General features: G+C 39.6%; 4 protein-coding genes across 4 annotated transcripts; 2 read left to right on the top strand and 2 right to left on the bottom strand.

The window, feature by feature from the left end:
- Positions 1-2,212: 2,212 nt before the first annotated feature.
- On the top strand, positions 2,213-3,724 carry LOC110745503 (indole-3-acetic acid-induced protein ARG7). The gene has a single exon (XM_088245686.1). The coding sequence runs from the start codon at positions 3,090-3,092 to the stop codon at positions 3,369-3,371; it is 282 nt and encodes a 93-aa protein (XP_088101812.1). The 5' UTR covers positions 2,213-3,089; the 3' UTR covers positions 3,372-3,724.
- A 745-nt stretch (positions 3,725-4,469) lies between these two features.
- On the bottom strand, positions 4,470-5,459 carry LOC110746569 (auxin-induced protein 15A-like). Its single transcript, XM_021946795.2, has one exon. It carries the CDS (start codon positions 5,139-5,141, stop codon positions 4,866-4,868), a length of 276 nt encoding a protein of 91 aa, XP_021802487.1. The 5' UTR covers positions 5,142-5,459; the 3' UTR covers positions 4,470-4,865.
- Positions 5,460-5,760: 301 nt separating this feature from the next.
- LOC148292412 (auxin-induced protein 15A-like) lies at positions 5,761-6,674 on the top strand. The gene has a single exon (XM_088245687.1). It carries the CDS (start codon positions 6,070-6,072, stop codon positions 6,349-6,351), a length of 282 nt encoding a protein of 93 aa, XP_088101813.1. The 5' UTR covers positions 5,761-6,069; the 3' UTR covers positions 6,352-6,674.
- Positions 6,675-8,680: 2,006 nt separating this feature from the next.
- Positions 8,681-9,574, bottom strand: LOC148292411 (indole-3-acetic acid-induced protein ARG7-like). The gene has a single exon (XM_088245685.1). It carries the CDS (start codon positions 9,544-9,546, stop codon positions 9,121-9,123), a length of 426 nt encoding a protein of 141 aa, XP_088101811.1. The 5' UTR covers positions 9,547-9,574; the 3' UTR covers positions 8,681-9,120.
- Positions 9,575-11,986: the final 2,412 nt, after the last annotated feature.

Below are 11,986 nucleotides of genomic sequence, written 5' to 3'. Positions count from 1 at the left end.
AATAATTGCAAAAGGAGAATACTCCTTTTCAAACTCTATTTGAATAATTGCAGAGCTCTTGTTTCTATTTTGTTTTTGGGTGGTGCCTAAAGATAGCATGATCTCATATATCCCTTTTCTCTAAGGACAATATTCCAGCTTGCATAAACGGGTGTAGGTAGGGTCTAGGGCAGAAGGGGTTCTTATTTTAAGGAATGCCAAAGACAGAAATAAGAAAGGTCTGCATGAAATATTAACAGGATTTTTGAAAACCCATAGAAAAACAAATTATCTGAGGGGAAAAAAAAACCACAAAATATTTACAAACATACTTTCATAAGATATATTAGAGTCAGCAAACGTTTCCTGTCCTAGCAAGCACTTCAGATTGGTTAAAACTGAAACACAATCCAACAAATATATAGTCTCAATCATTGCCAAATTCTTGATGATGTGGAAGACAGAACTATGTGATCCTTCATATGCTTATGTTTCCCCATTCATCCCCACCATTTAGCCTCTACACCACATACTGCAGATTTCATGGTTTTTCCAATCTAGCATTCACCTCCATATAAATGTCGAATCGACCTGAATTTATAGAGGCCCGATGAATGGCCTGTTGCGGTAAATGGGTTTTTGGAGCAACAAATTAGAAGCCCAATAGCATTCATAGTCTAGAAAGGGAGATCATAATGAAGTTGCAGGCAGTGACTCCATTTTACTTTAGATGTCTCTCTACATCAATTTGTACTGGTGATTTCTTACATCTTCGCTAGTTGTCTCTAATTTCATTTCCATTTTATTCAGTACAAAGAATTTGTTGACGCCAAAAAGTGGTTCAAGACTTTTACAGTCAACTTAGAGATTTTGGTCCTTCGGTATCCTTAAGGCCTCGGTAGGGAGTGTGATATGCAATACGAGAAAACGCTCGGTAAGACCTAGGGCACCGGTGTGGTACTGGCCGAAGGCTCTCCGATGCTTAAGTAAGTTCGGGATTAGAAAGTTCAACTGACAGATCAATAGGCTCGTATGCCGTTAGTTCTGATTACCTCTATTTTGGGATAGTTGGCCTCCTTTATAGGCCTTGGGAGGTGTGCACTTGATGTAGAATTTCGATGTGGGACTGTGGACGTCGATTGTGAGCATGCCACATGTTCCAGGAGAGGGCATTGCCCTAATGGATGTATCGGTAGCCTGGGTGCCGAAGGCAACTTTGACCAGGTGCTGGGTGCCGAAGGCAACTTTGACCAGACTCGATTCTGTCCACGTGTTCTGTTCTTATTGGCCGTTCATTTTGGTATAAACAAAATTCAAGTCTTATTACTTGTAAGTCAAGAAAAGAACTTATACCAAACTTGTTAGATTTCTTGGTCCACAAGCAGTCTCAAACTTACTCATTATATATCTTTACAGTACTAGTGACACCCTAGCGTCATTCAGTGTAAGATCAACTAGATAGCTAAATCAAGTTCTCACATTGTCCACTAGAAAAATCTTCTCAGCAACCCCACAATGATAAGTATTGACAAAAAATGATCAAATTTCATTATTATTCTATGAATCATTGTGTATTATTTTATATTTTTCCTTTTTCTCTGCGATACATCTCCGCCTTTATTTTGATTTTTTAATCTTAAAAAAATCTAAATTTGGTCCATAGAAATTCAAAAATTCTCAATCTAGTAATAATTGAAAATTTGAACACAATGAATGAGGAATTATTCACTAGTTTAGAAACTAGATTTCTTATCTAACATGCCTATAACTTTCATTTTAAGTTTTATGCAATTGAATGATTTAGTGGAGCAAAAACTGGTACTAATATCCCCAAAATCCAAAATCCAATTTTGGAAAACAAAAAACATAACTTCCTCACCAACCTGTCACAGTTTTGGATTCTTTTTTTCTGTTCATAGGTGTCAAATGTAACTGGTTTCTCTTTATCTCTCGCATTCATCACATGAACTGATAAAAGAAATGGTTTAATAGGTACATCATGACTGTATTTTACAACGCGTGGAAAGCATGCAAGAATGCCAACCCAATTGTCCTTATCCTTCCTCATGAAAATTGCCAAAACATGTGGTGAAACAACTACAATGGCACACAGATTCCTCACCATATGGAAACCATGGGCACTATAGGTTGTTTTCTTGAGCTTATGTACCCTTGGCTTCCCTATAAATAAAGGTCTCTAAATTTTGAGAACATAATACACTCTTAGAATTGGCTGACTTGAAATGGGAGATAGGCCTCCCAGAGGCCAATGGAGATGGGTGGCTGGGAAGGATCCTCATAACTTCTCTACATTTTCTTAATTGAAAACTAAGGAGGTGACATAATAGGGGCTCCCTCCCATGCCACGCATTTCTATTGTTTCTGGGTTTCTCTCCCTTTTCCTTTCTTGCCGGGCGGTTGAAATTTCAATCTCTACCTGTTCCATAACTATATATGCAGGTATTTCTAATTTTTCCCATTCATTTGTTATAATCTATTTGTCAAGATATATTTCCTAATCACAAAGTATTTAACTACTAATAATGACACTCAAATTTACCCTCATGCACTCCGAATTGGATATTTCCAGTGATAGGAAATAGTGTAGGAAGTTAAAACTGAAGCCTTTTGCTATAGATCTACTAGGTGTACGAAACAGGCTTCAGACATATTTATGCATTACCGGCTAAGTGTCCAATAATCAATCTTGTAATTATATATTACTTACATATTTATGCATTACCTGCTAAGTGTCCAATCATCAATCTTTAGACCAAATTACTGGATGAAATAAGACGTAGGGAACGGTGTTTGTACATAGGGATACAGTTTGGTCATTTGCATATGGAGATGATTTATGTGAGTAGGAAGACAACCCATGTTATGTTTTGATTTCTCACAAGCTAGTATCCTTCAATGGAGCCCATCTCCTCGAGACCACTCAATTCATGTAGCAGGCCATACTCTTTCATCTATATATACACAAGAGATCAGGTTCATAGCCAGCAACTCAAGTCTCTCTCCTTGCCAAGCATCAAAGTCTTCTCTGTTTCCCAAGTCCTCTGAATTCTTTTTCTTGTTATAATTTTCCACTTGAGAACATAAAAACCATGGGATTCAGGTTGCCAGGAATTGTTAACTCCAAGAAGGGTCTAAACAAGGCTGCTACTTCAAAGTCCTTAGACATCCCAAAAGGCTATTTTGCAGTGTATGTTGGGGAGAGCCAGAAGAAGCGATTTGTGGTTCCAATATCATACTTGAATGAGCCTTTGTTCTTGGATTTGCTGAGTCAAGCAGAAGAAGAATTTGGATATGATCATCCAATGGGTGGTATCACAATCCCCTGCAGTGATGAAACCTTCATTCATCTCACTTCCCGCTTAAGTGTATGAATGAAGGCAAATGAAGTGAATCTGGTTCATATCCAAATCAGCCTCAGTTCGATCAGAAGAACTCACCATGTCAAGATGAAGTAGAGGCTGTGATTGATCATATGCACATTTTTCTGTTGCTTATGAATCTGGAAGCCTTCTTTGATGGTCAAACTGCTTGTGAGCTGAGCACGAAGATACAAAATTTGTGAAGCAGTCGAATGACGATATCATGAACTCTCGAAGACTATTGAGCCCAAAATCATAACTCCAATTTTGAACTCGATGACAAGAAGATTTGTAAGCCATGTACGATTCTAAATGTTTTGTTCTCCAGGAAACATGAGAAAATAAATATGTTTTGATTCCTCATACTTTATTGTCTCATTTTTCAGTAAGCTATTATCTAATTGTAGCTTGTTGCCTCATGCAAAAATGGAATCTGGAAGTAGACCAAATTTGAACATCTCTCAATCCCAAAGTTGAAGATGGCGTCCTTTCCCAATAAATTATCAGATACAGATACAGCCAAATATTCTGATTTTCTGCTCAATGAAGTTGAAGATGGCTTGTATTAGAAGTAGTTTTATACTAAATGAGAACATTAAACATGGAAAAAAAAGTACAATTATGTTTCAGTCCCTAGTAGTTCACACTTAACAGGTCTCTTAATTTTGACAAATAAAAAAAAGGTATCTTACAATCCCAATAGTTTCTCGGTCCTAATCGATATCAGTAGATTAAGTAATTGTTCCAGAGGAATCCCATTTCTCTTGTCCTAATCCATTGGATTCTGCAGGAAGGCATGGATCATGAAGTCTTCGTCTTCAACATCAACAAGAAGAGTTAGTACCATCACAACTCAGATAGCACCACTACAACCCACAAATACTTTGGCATAGGATAAAAGATTCGAAATACTTGGGCATGACATCGAAATACTTTTGGTGAAAAACACAAAAAGAACCCAAAAATACTTTGGCATAGGATAAAAGATTCCATAATAATTTTTGAAGTAAGCCATTATACTTCAGTTCTTGTGAAAATCTGCTGCTATTTGGTGGTTAATTATATCAGAGAGCCAGAAGAAGATAGTAAACATATATAGTGCAAAATATAAGATAAGAATGGATGAGGATCTAAATTGTCTTATATATTCCCATATTCTCTTCTCCTCAAGAGAAACAACAACGTTTACATGGGGTTCAAAGAGCAAATTTGACTCTCTTTTAGTTCAAAATTGGGTCCATGTTTTCTGGGCCAATGGTCATCAAGAATTCATGACATTGTCATTCGACTGCTTCAAAAATTTCGGATCTTTCTGCTCAGCTCATGCAGCTTGCGATTACCAAAGGTGTCGGTTGATTACCGAAGGCTTCCCAGACTCACAAGCAACACAAGATGTGAGTGTGATCAATTATAGCCTCTTTTTCATCTTGACTCAGTGAGTTGTGGTCGAAATGAGGAAAGATTCGGATGCAGAAGGCTTCCCACATTAACTTCCTTAGCGCTCACTCATACACGTAAACGGGAAGTGAGATCAAGGAAGGTGTCTTCACTGCAGGGGATAGTAATTCCACCCATTGGATGATCATATCCAAATTCTTCCTCTGCTTGATTCAGCAAATCCAGGAATAAGGGCTCATTCAAATATGATATCGGAATCACAAATCGCTTCTTCTGGCTCTCCCCAACATACACTGCAAAATAGCCCTTTGGGAGGGTCTTTGAAGCAGCTGCCTGGTTTAGACTTCTCTTGGTGTTAACAGTTCCTGGCAACCGGAAGCCCATGGTTTTTAAATTCTCAAGTTGAATCAGAACAAGAAAAAGAATTCAAAGGACTTGAGAAACAAAGAAAGCTTTGCTGGTTGGCAAGTAAGAGACTTTGAGTTGTTGATGAACCTGATCATGAGTGTATATATAGATGAAAGCACTGTGAAAACTTATCTGCTACATGAAATGAGTGGTGAAGACAATGGATTGTGAGAAATCAAGAGATCACATTGGTTGTCTTTCTAGTCACATAAATCATCTCCCCACAGATTTCACATGCAAATGACCGAACTGTATACCTATGTCGAAACATCATTCCCTACATCCTTCAAATAACAGACAGAATCACAAGATACTTGTTTTTAGGACATGTTCTTCTTGACTTCATGCTCAAAGAAGGGAAAGACCTACACATCACTGACAAGGACTGGTGGGCCTGGATATGAAAATCGGTGCTGTATAACTTGTTTGGGAGCACCAAACCACCCTAGCATGTGGCTTTGTTGTTTCAAATCAGTCCACCAGTCACCAAACCACTCTAGCATGACCATCAATGTCCCCTGTCTCCAGTTGTAAATAAAAAGCTTGAAACCGATCGATGACCGAATATATAAATCAGTTGGTTTTGCTACTAATAAAAATTGTGACAACAAAGACAAGTTCCTCAAGCATGCCCCTACTGGAAAGGAGTAGGAAGGCAAACCCATGTGAGCTCTTGAATTCTCACCGGCCAGAAGGTTCATTGGTGCCCACCTCAGTGTCTCCTTACCACTCATTTCATGTAGTTCATGATTTTCCGCAGGTCCTTTCATCCATATATAAACACATGACCGGTCCATGAGCAACTCAAGTCTCACCTTGCAAAGCATCAAAGCCTTCTCTATCTGTTTCCCAACTCCATTGAATTCTTTTTCTTGTTTTGATTCCTCTTGAGAGTTTAAACACCATGGGGTTCCGGTTGCCAGGAATTGTTAACGCCAAGAGAAGTCTAAGTCACATAGCTGCCTCAAAAACCTTAGATATCCCCAAAGGCTGTTTTGCAGTGTATGTTGGGGAGAGCCAGAAGAAGCGCTTTGTGATTCCGATATCATACTTGAATGAGCCTTTATTCCTGGATTTGCTGAATCAAGCAGAGGAAGAATTTGGATATGATCATCCAATGGGTGGAATCACCATCCCCTGCAGTGAAGACTCCTTCCTTGATCTCACTTCCCGTTTACGTGTATGAATAAACACTAGTGAAGTTAATCTGGGAAGCCTTCTGTATCCGAAGTATTCCTCATTTCGACCACAACTCACTAAGTCGAGATGAAGAAGAACATGCATGATCACACTCACATCTTGTGTTGCTTGTGACTCTGGCAAGCCTTCGGAAATCATCAAGATGCTTGTGAGCCGGGATCCAAAGTTAAGAAACCTTGTAATACAGTCGAATTACATATCTTGACTCGAATTTTGATCTCAAAGAGGAAATTATATTGTGTTTATACCCCATGTACATTTCTTAATTTTTTGCTCTTCTGGAACATATGGGAAGACATGAATCTTTAATTCCTCATCCACACTTTCTTGTCTTATTATCTAATTGTAGATCTGTTTTATAATCATCAAATGGCAGTGAAGATTTTCTCAAGATCAATAAAGTATAAAGGCATACTTTGCCTCATGTTAACATTACAGTCTCCCTGTTGTGTAGATTTCAGCTGCACCAAAATGGATTAAGCTGCATCCTCAACTTGTGATACTCGCAAGTGCACGAGCCGTTCGGTAGTATAGCATATGTAAGTGCGAGGTCGATCCCACGAGGATTGGTGATTGAATGATTCAATTCATTTTCCCTACACAAAACAGAAATGAAAAAGAAAGGAAATAAATAAAACAAGGAAGAAATAACTCAAGCAAATAAGTTCCCAAGTTCAATTAGATTAACGGATTGATTCTAGCTAAAGTATGATTAAGCCATGGTGTTTGGTCATAACCTTGTGTTCCTAATTCCCTAATTTGATCATTTGTTGTCTAACCTAAAATTAAGCATTAGGAACCCATTAAGCATAGAAGAACAATTTAAACAACCAAGCATGTATCTAATCCCTGTTGTCGAATGTCCATACATACTCTTCCTATTCATAGTTCAATTCGAATTAAAGCATGGTGTCTACTCTTAATTCAAACCAAGATAGCTAACATGCAAGCCTAAATGGTGATCAATCATTCAAACTAGCATATTAACTTATAAGCATAATGAATAAGAACAAAAACCATAATTGAAACTTGGAAACTAATCAAACTTGAATACTTAAGAAAGAATGTACATTACAAGAAAAATAAATTACAACTAAGAAAACATTAAAGAAAGCTAGAATTGAGAACTAGAAAGCAAAACTAAGAGAATTTGAGGGAGAGAAGGGAAGGGAGCTCTAGAGAAGTGTTTGAGAGCTCCCCCCCTTGGGGTGTGTTTACAAGCTTAGAGAACTTCCCTATTTATAGGCCTAGGGGAAGTGAAAATCTGAATTCAATATGGCTAATGCATACAACACTTGTTTTATAAAATCTGAAATGGTTGATGCACTTGTATTAGAAAATCTAAATTGGGTGATGCACTTGTATTAGAAAATCTTGAATTGGTTGATGCACTTCACCAATAGATCCCACCAGCAGCCCTAGCTCATCTTCATGTCACCATGACCAAGCTTCCAACCAGAAATGATAGCTCATACCTAGCTCACCATGACCAAGCATCCAACCAGCACATGCTGAGGTCAGCATGACCAGCAACTTCAAGGGCTTACAACTTGGGCTTCTCTTAATCAAATTAGGACTTTAAGCACTCGAAATTGAAGTTCAGAATGTCTTCTTTCCAGCCATATGTTATTTGGGCCAATCCAAGGTCGGAGGAGGAAGTTAAGGCCAAAACAAATTGCTAACTCATTTTCCGCGCTGATAAGATCCATCCTGAGCATGGTTCTGTGTTTGCTAGGTAACGGACTTCAGATTTATCCAATGGGTCTGAATTTTGGATATGTTATAGTACACACCAATTGGAACAACTTTCATGAAGAATGTGGCCTCATTAGAGCTATGAAGGTTGTTGAAACAAAACTTGCAATATGACCTACGGAACTGGACTGGCAGGGGGCTGTAGCCAAAATGAGTTTGTCTTTAAGCTCTTCATCCATTCATCCAAATTAGGCCTTAACATGCTTGAATTGCATGAATTATGCTCTCTAAAGCCATCATTATTACCTAAAGCTCAATGAACTGAAAGATAAACACAAAAAGGATTAAAAGCACAAGTTTAACTCAAAAACATAACCAAATCATAAGCTAGAAGGGTACAAAATGATATACAATTATGAACCGATCACTCCCAAAGTTCATAAAAATCAAATAGTTTCTTTGCTAGGTTTGGTAAAATCTGAAGTAATGTTACAGCTGGTTGAGAGAGGTGTAAGTTATGATGACTAATGACAACTTCCCACTTTTTTTCTTGACCTATATCATAACACTACCTGCAGGAATCATTAATTTGGGAGACTGGCATGTCAAAATGTGCTCTATTTGAAGACATCATTTGTATATATGTGGCAAATTAATGGATACAAACTATAGTAACCCTATAGTGCAAAATCTGCTGCAAGAATTAATGAATGGAGAAGCAAAATGTCTTATATACTCCCATTTTTCCTGGAGAGATAAAAAAATTTACATGGGGGTACAAAGACAAAATTGGACTGTTTTTTAGTTCAAAATTGAAGTCATCGTCTCGGGCCTGTTGGTCTTAGAGAGTTCATGATATCTATCGTCTTTCGACTGCTTCACAAATTTTGTATCTTTGTGCTCAGCTCATGCAGCTTGACAGTTGCAGACGTTGTCCCAGATTCACAACAACAGAAGAAGCGAGTATGATCCATCATAGCCTCGTCATAATCTTGACATTCGAAAAAGAGAATGCTTTTTATATGAAGTTGGATCCCAGATTACCTTCCTTAGTGTTCACTCATACACTTAAGCGGGAAGTGAGATGAACAAAGCTGTCTTCACTGCATGGTATTGTGATACCACCCATGGGATGATCGTATCCAAATTCTTCTTCAGCTTGATTAAGCAAATCCAGGAATAAAGGCTCATTCAAGTATGATACTGGAATTACAAATCTCTTCTTCTGGTTCTTCCCAACATACACTGCAAAATGGCCTTTTGGGATCTCTAAGGTCTTTGAAGAAGCTGAATGGTTTAGACTTTTCTTGGCGTTGAAAATTCCTGGAAACTGGAACCCCATTGTTTTTAAATTGGAGTTGGAAGAAGAAAAAGAATTCAAAGGAGTTAGGAAACAGAGAGAGTTTTGATGCTTGGCAAGGAGATACTTGATGCTTGTGAACTTGGTCATTTGTGTATATATATGAAATGGGATGAGAAAATTCATCTGTTACATGAAATGAGTGGCGCAGAGGCATGAGGTGGGCAACAATGAGGGACAATGGCTTGTGAGAAATCAAGGGATCACATGGCTTTGTCTTCCTACTCACATAGGACATTGCACATGCAAATGACGAAACGTATTCATATGTTGAAACATTATTCCCTACCTCTTTTCCAATTGGGGCAGCCCTGAGACATTTACTTCTCTTGGCGCTCACTAGCTAACACAAATTACCAAATTGGACTTCTTAGTATTTTCTAGGAGATATGCTATGCTTGAATTTCATGGTTACTATTTGTTTTGGACTAACTGTACTGCATATGTTGGTGTCTCAATTAATGCTGCTTTACAAACAAGAACTGGTGGTGTTATGAAACTTTTGCATTTGGCCCGGTACAAAGGGATACTGTATAGCTTGAGAGAACTGTGGGAGCAAATTTCTTCCCACGAGAATATTCGATTGAGATTCCTCTTCCTTCGTCACCGTCACCTTCTCCCTGCAAAATAGATTGGAGTAAAAGGACCACACCCGGGCGGTGTTGGCCAAAGGCCCTCCGATGCCTAAGTTAGGTTGGGTGTTTCAAGAAAAACAGGGTGGCCGGAGCCGTGTGTGGTGGCCGGAGCCTTGTGTGAGAGAGAGAAAGAATATGGTGGCTAGGGTTTGTGAGAGAGAATTTCTGCAGAGTTTCAGTAGGAATTTAGACGTACCTGAACCCTTGTGTGTAGCCAAGTATTTATAAGGGCCTCGGAGGCTAGGGTTTCAGAGGAATAATTCTGTAGATGGAAAGGAATTATTCCTCCCCGATTAGGCGAGATTTGATTAGTTAGGGATTTGATTTATTTGATTTAAATCAAATCCCTAATTGGGGTAGGAATCAAATCAATCCCAATTTTAATTAGGTAACTCCCAATTAAATTGAGTAACTCCCAATTAGGTCAAATAATCCCCAAATGGAAGGAATTATTCTGCATGGCGCGTGGTGGCATGTAGGAGGTGTGAATTATCTGTTGGGCTGTCCAGCTGTAGCTGGGCTTCCTTCTTGGATTTGGGCTCCTGAGTTGAAGAGGTATTTGACTTGCTGATTTTCTGAACACCCAATTGGAAAGAGCTTGAGATTCCTTGTAGGTCAAGGAATTGTGATCCTTATAAATATAGAGTTCCTCCAAATTATTCTTCAAATCACAATATGATCCTCCAGTTTTGTTGGTGAGAGAATCGTTCCAGCTTGCTTGTCAAGGAGGAGAGAGTGCATGTCTAGGTAAATTGGCTCGAACTGAAATATATATATATATATATATATATATATATATTTTTTTTTTTTTTTTTTTTTTTTTGTTTTTTTTGTTTTTTTTGTTTTCTTAGTTGGGGATCCAGCGTGGTGAGCTTTGTCAGCAAGGAAAAGTCTGCCAAGGGAGGCATGCGAGCCTGGTGCGTGTTGGTGAGCCAAGATGGCAGCAAGAGTTGCTGGCGCAAGCTTGGGTCCAATTGGAAGTGTGCTTGCTATTGGAGCCAGGCTGGTCCTGCAGTTGGTGGGCTTGGTGCGCATGGACGGGCTTGGCTAGAACAGGCGCGCAAGGGCTGGCCTTGCATCAGACTGGGGCTACGACTTGGGCTTGAGCTAGAGTGCGAAGGAATGGGCCATGCACGTTAGACGTCACTGCTGGGCCACGCGAACAGCTGAGCGCATCGTGGGCTGGAGGCTGGAGGAAGCGGAGCAGGCCTGGGCTGGAGGCACGAGCTGGGCCGCGACGACTCTGGGCCGCTTGCTCTGCAGCGCCAAGTGGGCTTCGAGCTGGCAGGCGCTGGGCTTCTCTGCCGAATGGGATGCCACTAGCTAGACCCCCTTTTTTTTTCTTTTTTTCTTTTTTGTTGCTGCTGTTTTTTTTTCTTTTCCTCTTTTTTTTTTGTTTTTGTTGAGTCGCGAACTATGAATTTTAACTTGCGATTTTCTTCGTTATTTTTGCAGCTGCTCAACGACCATGTCTTCTGAAGGAAGAAGCCGATCACCAAGCTCGCAAGTGCCTTTGTACCTGTGGGGTGGTTCCCAAGTGCCCAAAGAGAAGTTCGTGGAAAATTTGCACCGCGTCACCATCGAGGCCCAGTTCAAAACATGGCGTGCACTTTTCGATTCCGCCATTCCCAAGGACGTGCATGTCAAGTTGGCGGAGCCCTCGTCTGACAGTGTACCTCATGTGGATCTGAAAAATCCAGGAGCCAGGATTATCACGTTCCGTCCCTTCTATTTCTCGCTGGGCTTCACATTTCCGCTGTCAAAATTTTTCAGGGATGTGCTCTGCGCCATGGAGTGTGCCCCGAGCCAGTGTACTCTGAACGTTTATCGGGTGATCATCTGCTTTGAGAATTTGAGTCGCTTTTTCAAGCTAGGTCTGACTGTTCGGGAATTCTTCTACTTCTTCGAGGTGAGACGCTTTGAGAAGTATG

This window comes from Prunus avium, chromosome 8, assembly GCF_965620075.1.
Source record: "Prunus avium chromosome 8, drPruAviu1.hap1.1, whole genome shotgun sequence".
Lineage (NCBI taxonomy): Eukaryota > Viridiplantae > Streptophyta > Magnoliopsida > Rosales > Rosaceae > Prunus > Prunus avium.
The sequence above is the reverse complement of the archived record's forward strand: the minus strand, read 5'-3'. Positions and strand labels throughout refer to the sequence as shown.

What these genes read in the sequence shown, in the direction of transcription:
- LOC110745503 (XM_088245686.1), top strand. Translation starts at nt 3,090, where the DNA reads ATGGGATTCAGGTTGCCAGGAATTGTTAACTCCAAGAAGGGTCTAAAC.
- LOC110746569 (XM_021946795.2), bottom strand. Translation starts at nt 5,141, where the DNA reads ATGGGCTTCCGGTTGCCAGGAACTGTTAACACCAAGAGAAGTCTAAAC.
- LOC148292411 (XM_088245685.1), bottom strand. Translation starts at nt 9,546, where the DNA reads ATGAATTTTCTCATCCCATTTCATATATATACACAAATGACCAAGTTC.
- LOC148292412 (XM_088245687.1), top strand. Translation starts at nt 6,070, where the DNA reads ATGGGGTTCCGGTTGCCAGGAATTGTTAACGCCAAGAGAAGTCTAAGT.